Source organism: Marmota monax, unplaced genomic scaffold (assembly GCF_021218885.2).
Source record: "Marmota monax isolate L192 unplaced genomic scaffold, Marmota_monax_Labrador192_F-V1.1 WCK01_AAM20220418_F8-fsc00129, whole genome shotgun sequence".
NCBI lineage: Eukaryota > Metazoa > Chordata > Mammalia > Rodentia > Sciuridae > Marmota > Marmota monax.
The window spans coordinates 1,566,303-1,587,187 of NW_026693811.1; the positions used below are offsets into that span (position 1 = coordinate 1,566,303).

The window sequence follows — 20,885 nt, forward strand, 5'->3', positions numbered from 1 at the left end:
CTTGAGTTCACTGTTCAGTTTATTTTCAGAAAGTGTCTTTGGGGACTGTGTGTAAGATGGGTTCCTTTTTTTTTTAGTTGTAGTTGGACACGATATCTTTATTTTATTTATTTTTTATGTGGTGCTGAGGATTGAATCCAGTGCTTTACCTGTGCTAGGCGAGTGCTCTACCACTGAGCCACAACCCCAGCCCGTGGGTTTCCTTTTTTTTAGGGGCATGTTTCTGACCTGGGTGCTAACTGGGGCACTGATTGCCTCCACCAGTGAATCAAGATCAGCAGATCCTCTCCAAGGACTCCAGCACATCAGGACAAGAGCCATGTTGGGATGTGACTTGCGTCTCTGGAAAGTGGGTTTCTTTTCTATACTTGGCTCCAATGTCATAGGCGAAGTGCCAAACATGCAAGAATCCAAGTACTCTGACAGGAACCATCCCGGGTAATTCTGCTTATGCCAGCTAAACAACATGCATCATTAAATAAACCATCCTCTGACTATATTTATGAAATGATATGTCTGCCGAGTAATGAGCCTATATTATTTAAACTTTCAAGTGGAGACTCATTCAATTTACTCTTGCCTGCTAATATTTTTGTTTTTCATCTACTTGTGCTGATCCTACTCACATGCATTCCATGGAGAAACTGAAGCTATGAAGCAGTCATTCAAGTAATAAGAGAGGAGAGGACAGTATCTAATAAACTGACAAGCATTCAAAGATAATTCTCATGTTGTGTGTACAGAAAAAAAAAAAGAATCTAGAGAAATTGAAAACTTTTTCAAATTCTTTGTGGGTACTGGGGACTTGTTTTTGGAAAAAGGTGAATTCCAAAAGAGTGTGCTTCCAAGTTTTGCAATGTACATTTCAAATTTACCCTAAAGGCAGTTCAACCTCACTGATGTGCAGAAGGTATCCAAAGTATTCCTCAAAATAGTCATAATTATTGAGATGATATATACACGAAAATGCTCTGTGAAACTACATGGTAACTTCTGCTGGTACAGGGTAATGCACAAAATTAAACCTAAAACACAGCTTCCGCCCCTAAGAACTTGCAACCTAGTTGGGAACCAAGACTAAAACACAGCGCAGATCATTAAGCATTTAGAAATAGCATGAAATTGGGACTGGGGTTATGGCTCAGTGGTAGAATGCTCACCTAGGCCCTGGTTCAGTACTCAACATCACATAAAAATAAATAAAATAAAATAAAGTTATTGTGGGGCTGGGGATGTGGCTCAAGCGGTAGCGCACTCGCCTGGCATACGTGCGGCCCTGGTTCAATCCTCAGCACCACATACAAACAAAGATTTTGTGTCTGCCGAAAACTAAAAAATAATTATTAAAAAAAAAAGTTATTGTGTCCAACTACAACTACTATATATAAATAAATATATATGTATATTTATTTTATTTTTTTTTGTAAAAAAGAGCTTGAAATTAAGACCTGATTCAGAACACAGAGAATGGCTTGACTGCAAAATTGTACAGTGATACAACCTATATGGAATTTGTTTCTTGGGCCCCACTGCCACTTGGCAGAACTTGGAAGAAACTGCTCTCTACCAGCTACGGTGGTGTATAGGTTCCTACCATCATTGACATGTGGTTTGGAAATCGAAGTTTTTTTTTTTCTCCTTGAAAGGACATGGCCAGCAATCTGTGAACCCACTTCAAAGAAAATAGTCAATGGATACTGTTAAGTTCTTTGGAGAAAATAAGAAACCTGTCCAACCTCAATCTGTGGCAGCTGGAGATTTACTTCACTCAAGAAACTGGGAGAACTATCTAGATTGATTCAACATCAAAATTAATGTGTTCTGGATGCTTTTTCTCCTTCAACTTTCCTTGCTGCCTGCAAGAAGGAACTGAGAAAATGAAGTGCTCACAAGTAAGTGGATGAGCAGCCCTTTAAAGGGACTAATGCTTGGGGGTCCCCAGTGTGCAGGGGATGACTCGGGGGAAGTAGAGAAAAGCCAGTGGGCACAGGGGATTAACTTGGAGGGTCTGACCTGCAGGGTTCAGGTTCACACAAGGTTCTCTCGCTTTTGGGGGGAGGTTAAAAACATCCCTTTCACTTTCCTTTTCTTTCAATCAAGGATTGTCAATGGGAAAACAAAACTAACTTAACAACAAGGAAGCTCCTTCACGGGGGTTGAGTTCCTGGGAACAGCATCCTCCAGATCTTGTACTTTATGCTCTAAACTAGTGCCTGCAGGCAGTTCACCTTCAGATATATCCACAGAAACAGCGTGCTGTCAGGTTTTAGTGCTACAAGATCAAATGTAGCCTGTGGTATTGCACAGACTTACAAATTAGTTCCTCTATGAAATGAAACTCAACTGGATACAGAAAATTAAAGTGAATCCCTAATCGTCATCATCAGTCATCCAGCTAAAGATGGAACCTTGGAACTAGGGGAGGATAAATACTGAACACTAGGAGCCCTGGAGAAACTAATCACTTCAATGACTCCTGGCTGGCATTCATCTAACTTCAAAATACCTCAATGCTTCTTGGCATGTCCTGAGTGAAAAACCAGGACACATGTTCCATAGGGCCTCTGGGCTTGTTTCCTAGAAGTGGGGCCTGACCAATCTTTCTGTTAGGTTCAACTCACTGGATCTACTTAACTTCAGTTTTACATATAAAATGTGGTGAGGTAGCTGGATACGCTGTGGGGTGGGGGAAAAGCCAAGGTTTGTCAAATGGAGAGCTCTGTTCTTATAGGTTCCCCTGCAGTTGCTCACCTCCACAGATTCCTCCTTTGTTCATAGGTGAGCTCCAGGGCAGGGTCCTCACATGAGTATTAGGATAAATCTAATTGATATGGCTACTCCCCTTAGGAGACTCTGATGAGTAGGTGGCCAGAGTAGCATAGTTAAAGACCCACTCTCCAGACCTCTACCCAACCCGACCCAGTGAGAGACCCAACGTTTACCCTAGGGCACGCCCTAAAGCAAGACAGGAAAGTGAGGCTGTTTTGAATGACAGACCTAAGGACTGAAGATGACTTGCTGATCTAAGATACAGACTGGGAAGCAGAACTGAGATGTGTCATGCCAACTAAAGATAAGATGATTAAAATTACAGAGGAGAAAAGATGCTGGAGAGTAGATGTTTCCTTTTTGTTCCCATTTTAAAAATTCTAGTAGCTCCTCCTTCCAAGCAAGGTAAGGTAGTTCCTAAATTTTGAGAGTTTCTCCCTGTTGTCAGGCATCTTGTTAGAGGCTGGCTGCAAATCAAAAAGCATCTCAATTTTCCTACCATATGCTACCTTGTAAGGAGGCAGTACTGTCTTGATGTTATAATGCTGTGGAATTTATTCAAAACCAACAAACATTGGTTATTGCTAAGCACAGTTCAAGTGTTGTGCTGGGCAGGCACATAAAAAAGATGAGAAAACAGTTTTTGACTTCTAGGAGCTTCCAGTTTAGCGGGATTGACACATGTAAACTTGGTAAATGCAATGACACAGATGAGCATCCTCAGGGTGCTTTGCAGACAGAATCTAACTCAACTATGTTAGAGGCAGGCTGTGTGTGAACAGTCTTGAAGGGTGAGGCAGAGACAGCCAGGTGAAAGGGAACCAAAGGGGTCTGAGGCATTGGAAACTACAGAAAGACTGAAAAAAGAAATGATGCAATGTGATGCACTAGGACTAGTACCTGTAGTTCAGTACTGGAAGAAAACAAATAGAAGGCAGGGAATGGACTAAGAAGGACTCTAGTCACCTTTGGCTTGCAATGTCATTCTTGGAATCCTGTATCTTTTCTTCTGGGAGAGGGAGAGGACTTGATTTTTAGCACAAAAGTGAAGCTGAAGCATATATACATTTTAAGTCTCTTAGCTGCAGTCAGGCAGATGTTTGGGGGATATAAGCATCATCAGGACAGGTAATCAGGAAGAGTGCTGAAAAGGCCCAGGTGTGAGATGGTAAGAAGTTAAACTGGGCAGTAATAGGAGGAATGGAGCGAGCAGATAGATTCTAGAAACAGGAAAAACAAAACAAACTGTAAGGATTTGAATGATTGTGTGTGAGAGATGACACAGGTGGCTGGGGGGATCCAGTCCTGGATTTTCAGCTGGAGTATCTGGGTGGATACTGGTTCCAATAACTTTAATGGGAGAGGGCACTGGTCTAGTTTTGGAGAGAATGAACCTAAGGTGACTGAGGCCAGGCAGCCTGATTCTCAGGAGAAAGGTTAGGACAAGAGATGAGTATCTGAGAGTCTCTTACGATAAACAGTAACCAAAAACTTTAGACTAGATACACTCTGTCAGCCAAAAATGAAATTCAGGGGAACACCAACAATTGACAGCAGATAAAAGAAACAAGAGTCCACAAAGGAGAAAGAGTACAAGATGGGAAGAAAAGAGAGATCAGTGAAACAAAAGGCAAGGGACAGCACATTTCAAAGTTCATGCAACAGATAAGACACACAGCATGGGAGAAGCCAGGAAAGTCCCCAAGTTTGGTAATCACAAAGTAAATATTAGGGGTTGCATTGTGTTGCCCCTCTGATCCCACCCAAAACAAAACAAAACAACAACAACAAAAAACATTAGAGTCCTAACCCCCTAATGCTTCATACTTCAAAGTTACTTTTCAAAGTTACAATGAGGTCATTAGTTAGGTTGGGCCTTAATCCAAGCATGGCTGGTGTTCTGGGAAGAAGGGGAAGTTTGAATCCAGAGGCAGACACACTCAGAGGGAAGCAAACAGCTGTGAGGTCACCATGTATGAGTCAAGGAGAGAGGCCTGGAATGGATTCTTCCCCCGAAGGCCTCAAGAGGAACCAACCCTGCCATACCCTGACCTTGAATTTCTGGTCTTCAGGACTCTGAGACACTAAATTTCAGTTGTTTAAGCCACTGATTTATGGTGTTTTGTTACTGGTTGTCCTAGCAAACAAATATAATAAGTTTTATCAAGAAGAATTTCAATTGCAAGCTTAAGGGGAAGACTGGAGAGAGCTGAGGTGTGAATAGGACGTGAGGAAGTGAAGACCACACTTCAAAAACGCTTACACGAGAATGAGTTAGAGAGGAGCACTGCTTAGTTTTAGTTTGAAGATCACAGACTTGAGCGATTTCAAACACAAATGGATATCTTTTTCCAGAAAATTCCTGGCATAAAGTAGTTTGCACATACGTTCACTGAACTCTGTGATGTTAAAAACGACTATTGTAGTCATGCTCATAATTTTTTTGTTTCTGGTATTGTTTGTGAATTTTCTCCCACTTTCTCACTGATTAGTCTTACCAGAGATCTGCTATTTTATTAATAAAAAAATTAAAATTTTTGTTAGAAAAAAAGCAATTACAAGTAAAATACAGAGATGGTGATTATAGAACAGAGAGGCAATGAGAGGCAGAGCAAGGCCCTGATGGAACAGCATCCCAAAGACAGCTCTGAAACCTTTGTCCTTAGGACCTTGAGGAAGGAGAGGAGAAAGAGTGGATGTAGGTGTGGATCCCTATACTGAAAAGATGTAGTAAGCTGATGATCTCAATGCTATTCACGGGCCTAGAGCTAGCTAGGGGACAGTACAGGTTGGTGAAAGGGAGAAATACTGCTGGGAGAGGCGGAGGGAAGCCAAGTAGGGACCAGTGGTACTGAGGGTCTGGTTCAAATGAAGATGTGTAAACTGCCATGGTGTCAATCCTTAGTTGCCCAGGTGTAACAGGATCAGTAGAGTGGATTATTGTAGGATCAATGCCAGTTCATGGTTCTTCCAAGCAGATGTGACCAAGGGTTGCTGTACAAGAAATCTGAGGATGTCACTAAAGAAATGGTTTTAGTGCTCAGAAGTGGAGACCAGATTTTGTAGGGATGAGATATGGGTAAAGAGAAACCCATAACAACAGTGAAAATGAAAGGGTGTCTTTGTATTTCAGATCAGGTGTCCTGGGAGTGAGACTGAGTGACACTGAATGGGATGTTGGCTAGAAAAGTTCCTGAGTGTAGTGTTCTTGATAAGGACAACAGAGAGCAGAACAACAGGGGGAACGGGCTAATGTGGAATGGACATAAAGACTGTGGGGATTGAAGTCCAGGCACTGCTGGGGTGGGAAGGTGTCACGCTCCTCAAAGGACATGTCCTAAGGGTGGGAAGTCTATATTAAGGATGGCCATCCGGTAGAATGAAAGCTGGCTGGTGCATTAGATGGTTGGATTTTGCAATGCTTTACAAGTCAGAGAGCTCCTTACCTCTGGGTCCACGTCAATTAACGCTTGGACAACCCGTGCCCAGCAAAAGCTGAATTTTTGAGTCTTATTTGTTGATATAGATATAAATTTTAAAAAGCAAAATGAGAGTTGTTATTCTTACTATAAGAAGCATCGTGCACTAAAGTTATACATATTACATAAATGACTACTGATAAAATTTTGGAGAACATACCAGAAACTCCTGGCGGTGTCTTGATGAATTTTCCATTAAAATGACCAATTACAGCTTCGCATTTTTCTGTAGATTCCATCCTATTTATGAAAACAAAGTTCATAAGTATGTAGCAGTCTCTTAGTTTTCATTTCGTTTTGTTCATGCACAAACATTCTTTTAGGCTTTTTGGATACAAATGAAACCAGGCAAAAATATATGTATATAATAGTTTATACTTTTATCTGTTGCTTTTATAGTTCTCCAGAGAAAAAACTGATACTAGAGTATGTTCTAGATCATATAAGAAAGAAATTATATTGAGTGTTTAATATCAAATATATATATTCTGATTGTTGAAAAATTGAGAAAAGCAATGTATAAAAGCTTTCTTAGTCATGATATTGAGTTAAAAGCAACAGTTTAAAATACTAGTATATTTGCTACTTGTTATAATATTGGTTATTTTAAACATGGTCTTCCCTTTTAAGTATTCACGAAATGACAGACTAAAGAGTTGTGATAATAGCTAGTGTCAAGCAGAGGATGTGTCTCACATGACTTTTACATTTGCTCCAGGTTTAAAATTAAATTAGTGAAGTCAATTATATACTTCTTTGTCATCTTGGCTTTGGAAGAGTTAATTAAAGGCTGAAGCCTAACTTTATGACTTGTTTTATATCTACAGGTGGCTAAAAACATTTGAGAAACATTTCTGGGTATTTAAATTACTTTGACTTATATTTCTTCAATAGAAGAAACACAGAATAATCTACTTAAAATACACCATATTCTTGAACTACCCAGAGAATTACACCTCAGTTCTAATGGATAGTGACAATGTGAAAAACAGCAGCATTTAATTGGGCTCAGTCTTTGGATAGGTATCCCTGATTTGCTTTCAGAAGAACACCCACGGAGGTGAGGAGATGTTGTCGAGCCAATTGGTGTCCCACCCAGATCACCAATGAAGTGTGCACTTGAGATGCTGGCCCTGGTGACTTACTATTTACTGATATATTAGCTTTATTATAAAATTGTCTGGCCTAACAGAACAATGGACTAAAAGCCAGAAGAACTAATTAATGGCCCTTGCCTGCTAGTGGATGATGGAAAAGTCCCTCTATGCCTCAGTTTTCTCATATATAAAGTAATATGTAATAATAATGCTTTATGCATAACACAGGTCTGTGGCAGGATGTGACTGTCTTGTATATGAAAGTAAATGTCAGCATTTTTTCTTCCAAAGTCTAAGTTAACAATTTAAAACACATAGATATTGTTATTGCAGAAGACTAACAAGTTCCTAAATAATGTATCATGTAAAATCAGCTTTTTTTTTTTTTTTAATGGGCTTTAGGATTAGAATTTCTCTGGAAATCAAAGCTCTTTCTGTTTTATACATTTTCTCTAGAAACCAAATTAATGATTACACTAAAGTATCCTTTCTGGGGAGGAAGAGATAAAATGGAGGAATAAGATACTTTAGTTATATCTGGAGCACTTACTTCTTAAAAAACTAAAGTGAGAATTATAAGATATTTAAATTTATGTGGTAGTTAGGTGTTAAATCCTTTTCTTTCATGAATGTTTGAAAAATCTAATTAACTCACTTTATTGATGATGAATCACATTTCTGTCTAAAGAGAAAAAAAATACTGATTTATCTATGAAATTTAGGAGACTGGTTGTCATTTTAAAGAAATTTAATTTCTTAAAAATTAATTTAATCAGAACATAAGACACAAACACTTTCAGAATTATTGCTCATATAATACTTCTTTGCCTTGAGCCAGCAAATATGTGTGCTCAGTTTCAAGAATACTAATGAAATTCCAAAAGATTTTTTAAAAATTACATGTAAATTTACACTGGTGCCCATAAGCCTGGCTTAAATTTGCTTGATTATTTTTTTTAATTTGTAGGATAACTCAACAGAGCTTCTGCTGGTGTAATAAAGGGAGGGCAGCATGCTTACCTAGCAAAGCCAACACCGCGACTTGTACCACTGGAATCACGTAGTATCCTTGTAGAAATAACTTGTCCAAAGGGTTTGAGCATATTTTCAAGTTCTTGCTCATCCATGGACAGGGGCAAATTAGAAATATACAGGTTGGTAGGATCCTGTTCCTGTTGCTAAAGCAGAACAGAGAATTGTCTATCAATTTCTAGGAGAAGGTGAGATATTTATGTTAACATATCTAATTGTATGTAGGCACCCTCTTTGCTCACATCCTTTTAAAGTATTATCTAGTGAAACCATGGGATCCATGGAACACTAAAATCACCTTGGACACTTGAAAACAGTGTCCACACTTTGGACAGTGTGTACAGGTCTGACCTAGTTCCCAGAGCCCTTCTCGGCAGAGGTGGAAGTGGCATCACGTTGGAAAGGGTGATGCTGAGTTGGAGAGGGTGCCCTTCAGAAACCACAGCTCTCAGCTATTTTCAGTGTTTCCAAAAATAACCAACCTCTCTTCCATTGCTATTTTTAGGAGTTCATTTCAGGCACAAGCAGGAGGCTATTACTGCTAATAATTCAATTTAGAGATACATCAGAAAGATTTCTGATCAAATGTATGAAAGATGATATGTCATGAGCTTTGTAATGTTTTGAACAACCAATAAAAAAAATCAAATGTATGAAAGATGATATGTCATGAGCTTTGTAATGTTTTGAACAACCAATAAAAAAAAATCAAATGTATGAAAGATGATATGTCATGAGCTTTGTAATGTTTTGAACAACCAATAAAAAAAAAATTTCTGGATCAAGTCACGTGGATTCCGGTATAGGCTTTCCCCAATCTGCCCTATGGCAAAGTCCATATGACTTTCAAGTAGTGATCAGCAATGGAAAAAGAAGAGCTCCTAACTTAATCCAAAAGAGAAACTCAAAGCCATATAAAATGGTAAACTCTGGGCAGATCAAATTTTAGAATCTTATAAAAGCTGAACTCAAGAGTAGATGGAGAGAGAAGGTGTGCTAACTCCGTGCTATACAAAGAGTGATCCAGGGACCAGCAATACTATTAGGAATTATCTGGGAACTATTCGAAATGCAGAGTCTCAGGCCCTACTTCAGACCTGCAGAATCAAAAACTGCATTTTAACAAGATACTCAAGTGACTCATAAGCATATGAAAACCTGAGAAGCAGTACTCTTAGATAATTTTGCATCCGACTTTCCTTTGTTGGGGGTAGAATCAGCTAGAATCAGATATGATTGCCAGTAAATGCAATGTTATGAGGAGTAGGGTATGTCAATCACCAGGAAAAAAGTTTACCTGACAACTGGAATATTTTCTGACCAGATCAAAATTCACTTCTGCAAATACGAGATTAGTGTAACCTTAATTTAAAATTAGCCTTTCCTTTGATCTTATTAACCAATTGTATCTTTATGTATTAAAGCATAGGACAGCTTATAATTTTTCTTTAATAAGCACTATTAATAAAGTCATTAATTTGTAGATTAGCCTTTGGAAATGAAATGGCATACCCATTATAGCTTTCTAGATTTTTGAAATGCACAGTACTTTAAAAATATGTGAAGCACTATGCATGTTTGAATTTTTATAAAGTCTTTTCAAAGTATACCAGCATTAATTAATCCTGAAATGAAAATCTTCCTTTTCTATAATTCACAAGTAAAAAGTGAACAGTGACCTTTTGTGCTATACTTACAGGGTAAGATTTAAAATAAATCAGGGGCTGAGTTATAGCTTAGGGATAGAGCTCTTGCCCAGCATGCCTGAGACCCTGGGTTCAATTCCTAGCCCAGCAAAAATCAATCATCAATCAGTCACTTGATCTGGTACCTAGGTAAATGCCCTAGTATTCCCAAGAACTAAAGTTATCAAAGATTACAACCACGACCAATAAGTACTGTTCTTACAACTGCCTGTCACCAAGGAAGGCAGTGTAAGCAGGCCACGTGGGGCCAAGAAAAAGTTAAAAAATTATTAAATGCTCAACAGCAAACAGAGCACTCACCATCTTGAACTGTTCACAGGCTAAATAAAATGGCAACCGTCTTTTTGGTTTTTGGATGAGTTCAGTGGGGTACTATTGATTATCTTACGTTGAGCAAAATCTATTGTCTACTATAAAAAGTATATCTTTAATGTCTTCAAATTTGAAAACTGATTTATTTAATAGATACAGGACAATAATATATACAGTGTTCCAAAACAGGGAAAAAATCAATAAAAATGGTTTTAGGTACTAACGTTTTCCAATGCAGACCTCTACCAACCCAGTAAACTGGCCAGTTCCTCTATTAGCCATCTCCCTTTGGCCTTAGTCTCCCCTAAGTTTCTGAGGCTTTCCTGGAGTGCCAGCGAGTATTTGTTAGTATAGAAATCTGGCCCTGCACCAACCAGCACAGAGTTCTTGGTCCTTAGGGTGGGTCTTGAGGGAACCTGTGTCTTCAATGAGCTAAAGGACATTTCCTGTGCCCCTCACACTTCACAGACTCTCACTATAAAATAACTATGACCTAGTCCTGCTTTTCACAGCTTCCCATTAAACAGGGGAGATGGAAGCACGTAGTGAAGGCTAGATGTGTGCAAGTCAAGATGGGAGGACAGCGGTGGTAAGGGACACTTTGTTGAGAGGAAAGGGGAGTTGAGGAACAAGAAGAAGGCAAGAGGTTGAAACCAACTGTGAAAGGCTATCCAGGAGTTTGGTTTTATTGTATCAACCCTTGCTGCTTAGACTTTCCCACTTAAGGAATGCTAAGGGCAAGGACAATGTGTATCCAGAAGAGTCCATGGGCAAAAGCCAAAGCAGCCTTGCCAGGGCTGGAAAATTTCCTTGAAATCCTGTGCTTTATCTTAATATTGCCTTTTTACTTTTTTTTTTTTTTTTAACAATTTGAGCTTTAACAGAGAAAAAATATTTCTGATCTAATATCATGGAGTAACACTGATACCTCAAGAAGATAAACCATGTTTCTCTTATCTTTCACTTTTCTGGAAGGTAAGACGGAGAAGGAGGAAGGACAAACTGTAGTTTGAAACTTACACCTTGAAAAATTGGGAGGCTTTGGAGACACAGAGCAGGGGAATTAGAGAACCAACATACCTTAGATTTTTGAATCATGTTTAGTCAGATTCAGAAGCAAGCGGAAAACTCCCTAATCAAAGGGCATTAAAATACTCTTTATACAAAAATATAGCATTTAAAAATGTTACTTACAAAATTATGTGATGTGTATTATAGACTTTCTTTTTAAAATTATAATCATGAAGATCTCTCAATGACTAATGTTTAAGAGTGCTCACAGGAGAATTTTTTATAAATGAAGTAATTTTTAGAGTGAGACTACAACGTAGATACTAAGTACTTCCCAAACCTGTGTTTTAGTTGCTTGCATCTATGAAGTTAGTAATAAAAATATTTCACATTCTACAAGGTCTTGATTCAAATGGGAAGTTTATCAATGAAAAAAAAAATTGCTTAGAATCATAATCCAGAAAGAAATTGGACTTTTAGTTCTTTCTTGGATATAGTGAAAGAGAGTGATCTAAATAGATGTAAATATTTCCTATGACTTTTTTTTGTGTTTGTTTTCAACAGCAACAATTCTTGTTTAGGTTTCTTCATTTGGGATGACCATTAGTGCTAATATTACTTATATTTCTTTTTCAATATTACCCATAATGTTAGAGTAATTTTAAAGTTAAAAAACAAACTAACCACAAAAGAATGGGGAGAAACTCCAAGAGGCAGTTTAAGCCACAAAAAAAAAAATCTAATCCCAAAGTGTCTGTGTGTTCTTTACCATACATTCATTATGAATAGAACATATAATATTTTCAGTCACTGGTGATGTTTTGCACACTGAGGATAATTTAATCTCCCTAAAATCGGCAACAACCATAACTCTGTTGTATTATGTCTGAAAAATAAGTTGCTATGTCTGAAAAATAAATGTATTCTGTCAATTATAGGTGGCTAAACAAAAGTGGGACCAACGGCCTCTTTATGTCCCTAGACACGGAAGGGATTCAAGGGCCTCTCTAACAAGTGGAAAACTAGATCCCACATCAGCCATGAGAGGGATAAATGGGTACTAATGTTCACTTGAGTAGAAAAGCGGGGCTTGGAGGTCCCACATGGTGTAAAGCACTCAGTCATCATCTGAAAGAAATTAACAAAAACCTCCCTGTGCGTGTGGAATGGTTTCTAAAATGCAAGAAAGGGACTTGGCAGGAAGAGCAGACATCTGTTTTCTCTTGTACTGAATACCAACCAGCAGATAGCCACTCATGGGCATGTGACTGCAAACTGCTTGGAGCATGGTGGACTAGGGGTGTTGTGAGGACTAAATTCCTGCTCAGTGACTACCCATTTATTGAGAAAAATGTGCAAGCTTCCCATCAGCCAAGTAGCACCCAATGATCTGCTGACCTCCAGCAGGCCTCAGAAGGTACCAAAGGTTTAGAGAAGTCACATTGTTAACAGGTATCATTGATGTTTATTCACATTTTACATCTTAGTTCCCAAGTTTAACATAAATAGGCTTTCCAAAAGGCCCAAGGCCATTTCTATTTGAGAAGTTTCATTGGGGTACTCCATGAATATGATTTTTAAATGTCCCTTTCACTCCTTTACTTTTTGGACTGGGGATTGATCCCAGAGGTGCTTTATATCTAAGCTACATCCCTAGGCCTTTTTAAAACTTTTATTTTGAGACAGGGTCTTGCTAAGTTGCTGAGGATGGCATCGAATTTGCCATCCTCCTGTCTCCCCAATTGTGGGGATAACAGGCAAGAACCACGGCACCTAGCTAAAATCTCTCTCTTAATTCTCAATAACTGCCTAGGCTCAGAAGGAAGTTTTTTCCCCCCTCTCACTTAAATTATTTTTTTGATTATTAACAAAACAAAAAAATATTACCACGTGGCAAGGACCAAGCAAGCCATCGAAAATACATGAATAATAAAAAAAAAAAATCCCTGGTCTCTAATGTTTCAATTTGCAGTTTTGAACATCTGTGGGATCCTTTCTGAACTCAATCAACATGCCAAACAACACTGCATTTCCCCCTTCCCTCACCAAAATGGCCCTTATTTTTTTCTGATTATGTTTAATATATGGATTTTCAACACATAGGTGTATCCTGATTCGTCCACTAAAGGAAAGGGGACAGTGACAGGCCCTTGTCACTCAAGCACAGGAGCCAGATTAACTTCCTTTAAAAATCCTCTCTCCAAAAGATGCACGCCAAAGACTCCTTTATCAAGTCAGAACAAAGAGGCTAAGCCAAACGTGGACTCGCAAAACCCTTGAATTTATGGTACAGAACAAGAGATCTGCTAGCATTATAAAATACATTTTTTAACTATAAAGATATAATAAAAAAAGAATTTAGATCAAAGAAACTCAAGTCATTCTACAGGGACCTGAAGAAATTCATACTATGGAATGTTGGCACATGGCCAGCATCTCTAATCCCGCACAATGGTCTTCCCCACAGATGATGGAGGAAGGGATCATTTCTCCTAGCCAATTTACAGTATAAAGCCTACCAAGGAGGTCTTTGAACAGAGCTCATTATCAACCCACAGGGAAGCTGGCATTCAAAGTGCACCATGGATATGACATGTAGTACCAATCTACACCCAGTCCTATGTTGACTAAAAGCATTGTAAAGAATTTTTCAAAATAGTATATATTTAATATAATATGCTGCTTAATATTCAGGCATTGGGAATGATCCTAGGGCAAGTGGTCAGGGGCACTCAAAATCGCCTTTGCATTTTGTTAACAGGCTGACAAAAAGGCCTTTTTCTAACTCTGATTCAACTAAGGCCACAAAACAATGGGTGTCTGGTGCTTCCACATTCCAGAGTGAGAAACCAGGCCATCAGAGAGAGCCTGCAAGGAGCTGGCTGAGAACTGGTTTGGGATGCTTATGTGAACACTGCCTCCTGTCTGTCTATAAGAGATTGGACAAGTGGAAATAAGCTTTATGTGGAAAGAAAGGTGCATGTGCTTTGAGTCTCAATATATGGGCTGTTTCCCTCTCATTATCGGGCCAGCAGCAGGGGCTTCAACAGACCAATCAGCAGGCCTGGTCTGTGTCCCACGGGCTTGCTGGATACAATGGTCCATGCCACACTCAAAAGCTGAGTAATCTGGAAGCAGAAATGTTGGTTGAAGGGGGCTACAGGTGTGGCTGGGAAGAAACTATTTGACTGCAGATGGCCGGCAAAGGTGGATCAGAAGTAGGCCCATAGGCAGAGTTGGCTCCAGGTTGTGTTAGATCCCCCCCCCCCCCACCCAGGGAGGTTAGGGGACAGGGAAGTTCTAGAAGAATGGTGCTGAGGATGGCCTTCCATTTGAGGTTTCCAGTCCAAGGACACATATTCTCTAGCTTTAAGGGATTATGGGGAAAGATCAAATTGAAAGGAAAGGTGGGGTTGGGTAAACAACTAAGAAAAATGCCAGAAGCATTCGATGAGAGAAAGCATCAGTCTGCTGCCTGGCCAAAGAAATCAACCTCAGATTACCTCTGCTACTCCAACCCTGGAGGGTTAGGAGCTGCAAATAGGGAGCTGACAGCAGGGGTGGGAGCAGGAGAAGCACTAGTTCTGGAAACGGAAACCACCCATGTTCCCATCCCACCGCAACCAGGCTGTTTGGAACAGACCTGATCAGGTGGAGAGACTCTGATTTTTACATGACACTCAGAATTTGTTAAATAAACAGAGATGGATATTGAAACACTGAACACTTAATAGAACAATCCATTTTTGAAAACCAGATATTCAGCATCAAAAAGTTAACCAAAAATATTTCATATTATCTTAAATAAGCAAGTTATAATGTATTACATATTAGTCACAACCCAAACCAGTCTTCTAAAATATAATTAAATTGACCTAAAATTCCCTAAATTATAACTAAATACATTCATTATACATATCTGTGTGAGTAAATACACATATAATAAACGATTATGTTGGGATGGAAACCTTCAAGACACTGCTTCCTGGTCACCAGATAATCAACATAGTTGTCAGCAAATAGTTGTTACATACATAGGCTGTGATGTCTTTCTGCAACACTGACATGCAAGACACACATCCCTTTTGTGGACTCTCAGCAGCTTTCAAGCTTCTCCACAAGATCCTAACATTTGACAAATTCTATTTGAATTTAAGGCTTTCCCCATACATTGACTTGTCTAGAATATCATTTTGAGGTTGGGCAATGTAAATACACACAGAAGTGCCTGGAAATGTATTAAAGGATATGTGTGTTTCATGGAGTTTGGACATGAAAAATAAAGAGGCATTCTAACCCACCATCCTCTAAAATCAACCAGAAAGACCTAAAATGAAAGAAGCAAGTGAAGGGACTTTTTTGAAATAAAGAAAAGTCATGGGACCTGCCCTGGATTTTATCCAACCAGAGCTTCGCAGAGTAGAACAGACAGAGTGGAGGACAGAAGAGTGGTTTTCTGAATGAACCCCAAAGAGTCCTGCTTACAGAATATTTGCTCACTGTTTACAGAGCAAGATTAAACATTGTGCCAATCATGATGCAAAGCTGGTATCTCATATTTACAATATACTTAAAATTTCATTGCTTCTCAACAATATTACAGGAAATTACTCTTTATGGAGGACAAATAATCTAAAAGTCATCATTGCTATTTTTTAATATTTATTTTTTAGTTACAGATGGACACAATATCTTTATTTTATTTTTATGTGGTGCTGAGGATTGAACCCCGTGCCTCACACATGCTAGGCGAGCGCTCTGCTTCTAAGCCACAACCCCAGCCCATGATGTTTACTATTTATAGTTTTGTTTAACTTCTACTCTGGAGTTCAAGAAAAGCCAAAGTAAGTGCAACTCAACATAAAGCTTTAAAAACATTCTACGGCAAGGTTACCTTAAAATGTGATTCCTTCTATTAATTCCTAAAATCTTTATCTATGTTCATTCTTTCATTCAAAGTAAGCCTCGATCCTGGTAGTTGCACACATGTTCTTCAGTAGCCTGTAATTGCTAAAGTCTAAGCGGTAACTTGGCTTTTAGGTCTCAGCAGGTAATGTATTTCTTAGAGTTTTTTTTTTTTTTTTTTTAAACTTCAATAAACCTTTGCTTATGGACATGGGAGTGCTCTTTAGGAAATGATCATTTGTTACTATTTAGAAGTAGCAGAGGACAGTAGAAAATTCCTTTTTTCAGTATTTCATGAAGCCAGATAATATAACATTGTTGCCTCTTTGAATTGAAAAGAATGCTTAAAATATCAAAGTGCCACATTTCAGGTTTGAAAACAGATCCTACAGTAATTGAAGATCCAAAGTTGGGAAAAAAATCTATATAACTACAGGCAAATCTTCATAATTGCATTATAGGTACTTGCTATTAGCATATAACCTAAAAGTAACATTGACTGAATTGACACTTATGCCCAAGTCTTTGCTGCCCAAATGTAAGCTTGAGTTATATGCTTACAGCTAGTACCTACATGCAATTATGAAGATATACCTGTAGTTAAGTAGATTTTTCCCCTGTCTTTGGATCTTCAATTGCTGTCATATCTGTTTTCAAACTTGAAACTTGGCAGTTTCAGAAGGTCTGTTACAGAATACAAAACATGCCATTTCATGGGTTCTTCTCTTTTCTGAATCTTAGTTTTTCTTAATAAAATGATTGTGCCTATTTGAAAGTAGGAAGGAGCACAATTGGAGGTCTCCTCAGCTTTGTAATCATGACTGCACCTGTCTGTGTAACTGAGATCAGGGATGGTCACCCTTCCGGAGTGCATCAAATCTAAGGCATCATCATGTCTTTTGAAAAAGGAATTGGGCATCTTAAACTAACTTCAATGAAGAGCATAATATGAAAAGAAAGAGACAATAATTGGCTGGTTAACTCAATTCACCTTTCTAAATTATGATATTGTAGATTCTAGGGAAAAACTTGGAGAGGAACTGTCATAAGAAAAAAATTTTCAAGGGAAACATTATGTCTTACAGCAATTAGTATCTATGTGAACTGTACTAAGCTATTCATTAAGCAAGAAACTTACGGTTTCCATTTTATAATTCTTGGACATTCAGGCACATTCCTTACCCTGAGAAATTTTTTAAAAATTTATTTACATGTTATGTAATTTACTATGTGAATTGTATGCATTTATAAATCCTCCTTCCCATGGTAAATTATGAGGAATGTATAATACTTGTCAGAGTACTACTGCTGAGGATGTGGAGACATAGGGCAGATATTTAGCAGGAGCTGTGGCTAGCAGGGACAGAAGAAGCGAGGAATGGTGCAGGAAGAGGCTTCAGGAGCAAAGTGCTTGACTCACCTTGGCCATTTGAGCCTGAACCCCACTAGCCTTCAGGGCCGACACGGCTTTCTGAGCTGCTGCAGGACTGTCGAAGTCAACAAAACCATAACCTGAAATGCAAAACACAGTTTTTATTAAGTCATTATTTTATGATTATGTGTGAAAAGTAGAAGAATGACTCCACTTTGTCTCCACTCTGACAAAAGAAACGGAAAACACCATGAGAGGACACAGGTGTTCACAGCCGCAGTGCAGTGACATCCTCAATTCTTCCTCCTGGTGGTTAGTCTGAGCTGGACAAGCCTCCCTTCCCAGTGTGTGTGCCGTGTGGAGAGGAGAACTGGCTTTGTCCCATGCAAGATCTTCTTAGGTGTCCTATGGTTACTATGAAAACAATGACATCTCAGTTGCCAACCAAAGTTAGAAAAGGTGGGGAGGGGGCAGGAAACAACTTCAGAGAAATACTGCTTTTAATGATGTGGTAATGAAGATAAGAGCCATCTCACTGGGCTGACAAATGACAGCAGCAAAAATTATGTTGTTTCTTCTTCTTTATTTTTTTGGTACTGGGTATTCAACTCAGGGATGCTTTACCACCGAGCTACATCTCCAGGCCTGCCCCTGCAACCTTTTATTTTTTTTTTTGAGACAAATTCTAAGTTGCTTAGGTCCTGGCTAATTTTCTGAGGCTGGCCTTGAACTTGCAATCCTACTGCTTCAGCCTCTGAAGTTACTGGGATTACAGGTGTGCGCCACCATGCCTGGCAAAAATTATGCTTATTCTGTAGAAGTTTACTTTTCAAAATTAAAAAAAGTACCATCATTAGATACCCCAAATATAAGATAATCTAAATTTTGGTAACTGGTTAAAAGTACTATTTACCTAAAATATAGCTCATTGTATCTCTTCAAATGAAAGAGGGAAAGAAAATACCTCCAGATACCTAAAATATTTGAAGCAGTTCATGCCCTAAAGTCTAAAACCAAAATGCAACATACACACACAAAAACAAATAACCACCTATAAGAGGTTGTGGTCTAAAGCTTATTTATCCATAGGTTCACATTTTTAACAAGCTGGTCATCTGTTTTCTCAGGCCACAAGAAATCATAGCAGAAAATTAGGCAAAAAGGGGTTCTGATGAGGATAGGGCTACAAAGCAAGCACATGGATGAAGGCACCTAGCCGTGAAAAACCACAACAAGCAACAAAAGAGAAAAGTTGAACAAAGAGCAGGACTTCCACAGCATACGAGCAAGCAGCCCCATGAATCTCAACAGATCCTGAGAGCTCGGCTGTATTAAAACAGAGAATTGTAGATTTTCTTTCAGTCTGATAACTCCATTATTGAGGGAAGGTTGAGTTATATTTAGTACACTGTTTAAAGGAACAGGATTCCAAGCAAAGTACCAGAATCTCCCTTGGAACTCATATCAACTATTACAAAATTAATTTCAAAGTAAGTACATTTTGAAAAAGGAAAGTACCATGTGGAGGTTGTGTGGAAGGGGAGTCAGTCTGTCACTGATTTCTACATATTATGAAGAAATGGTACATAATTGAGATAGCATGGTACTAGTGTCAAAATAGACAAACACACAGCAACATGGTCAAAGAGAAAGCCTCAGAAACAGTCCAGTTTGTAGCACTGGTACCAAAAATATTGCCTGGTAATAAAATAGACAGACTATCGATTACAGAGAGATGTTTCAGGAGAGATGAATGTTAATGCAGCTTCCTTGTAGTACTTAGAATTGGACTGAAATTATGCCCAATTTGATTTAGACAATAGTGAAATAGCCAGGTTGAGGAAAAGAAGAGGAGGCTGATCGAGGCCAAAGCAGAGAATGCTACTCAACTGCCAGGTTAGAGATCAGGTTAAATGTATTTTGGATGTTATTGAGAAATTTGCTGTTAATGCTGACTTATCATATTCTGAGGATGGATGCACATGCATGTGTGCACTCTTCAGCAGGTCATAAATGAACACATAGCCATGACAATCAAATGACATAGCTTCTACTAGTGGATGTTTAAAGTTTTCCACCAATTTTGCTATTTGCAATAAATAACAATAAGCAGGTATTCTCAATTTCTGCTCCTACCTTAGCTTTTCCTGTTGGTCTGATTATTATATGTATATATATCTCTCCAACCTCTTGGTCTGATCTGCCCTCACCCTTTCTGATTACAAGTGTGTATGTTCTGGTCCATGTGCAGCCATGTATGAATGATCAGATACATAATCAGTCCTTTGGAAGTTCTGCCCTGAACCGCCACATAGAACAGTGTTGGTAAATCTTCAAATCTCTCTTGTTGGCCAAATTCTGACAGAAGCTGAAACATTAAACAATTGAATTTTCAATAACTAAGGCACGTGTTATTCAGATTTAATATATCCTTTAGCTTAATTTTGTCCAAAGAGGCTCCAAAATATGATTTATGACAAAATGTCCTATGACCTTTCATGAATTTTTATTTCCATGCTTATAATTCTCATATTTAATCTCTAAAAATTAATATATAATACAAGCACCATTCATTTATACTAATGCTCTATAATCTCATGTATTAATTTATCTATATCCACCTCTCAATCTATCTAACCTATATTTATCTACCTACTTACCTACCATTGTAAGTTGCTTTGGGTAGCATGTCATTTAACTTTATTATGAGCTAAATTACATGTTATTTCTTATTTGTCTTAACATTATTAATGTTCCCCCCCCCCACCCATAAACTCTCTCATTCTGGTTTCCTATTCTTACCTCTACCTCCTTTCCAGGGTATCTGCTGGCATCAAGTGCTGAGAGGTTTGCTCAAGGCAGAGAGCCCTGCAGGGTCTCATCACCGCCCACACAGAGGCAGTGTCTCCTCAAACCCAGGTGAAGGGAAGCTCTCCAGGGGACTTAAATGTGAAGTCAATTCTGAATTACAACCTCCCTTTCTCTGGAAGCCCCATAAGCCTCTTCACCTATCTGTGGACCCATTCCAAATATTAGGGCTGTGCATTATAATAATATGGGAGATGTGGCATTAGTTAATTTGTACCCATACCCTTTCTAAATCATGATGGGCACTGTAGAGTGTTGGCTTCCAGGGAATAGGCTGTCATTGGAGAAGAGTACAGTGGTGGTTTTGCAACCAGAGGACTCTGGGTCTTCTCCC

At 38.7% G+C, this 20,885-nt stretch overlaps 1 protein-coding gene and 1 non-coding gene across 8 annotated transcripts in view; both read right to left on the reverse strand.

Annotated features, from left to right (window-relative positions):
* Rbms1 (RNA binding motif single stranded interacting protein 1) overlaps window positions 1–20,885 on the reverse strand; it is a 207,649-nt gene that overhangs the window by 22,105 nt on the left and 164,659 nt on the right. For all 7 annotated transcript variants that reach the window (XM_046462252.2, XM_046462251.2, XM_046462253.2 and 4 more), the window contains exons 4-6: window positions 17,732–17,823; window positions 8,366–8,523; window positions 6,409–6,488 (exon numbers count right to left, since the gene is read on the reverse strand). In XM_046462252.2, the coding sequence (XP_046318208.1) occupies window positions 6,409–6,488; window positions 8,366–8,523; window positions 17,732–17,823 (330 nt within the window). The remainder of the gene's footprint in view (window positions 1–6,408; window positions 6,489–8,365; window positions 8,524–17,731; window positions 17,824–20,885) is intronic.
* On the reverse strand, window positions 216–346 carry LOC124105180 (small nucleolar RNA SNORA3/SNORA45 family). Its single transcript, XR_006855661.1, has one exon. It is a non-coding gene; the product is annotated as a small nucleolar RNA SNORA3/SNORA45 family (small nucleolar RNA).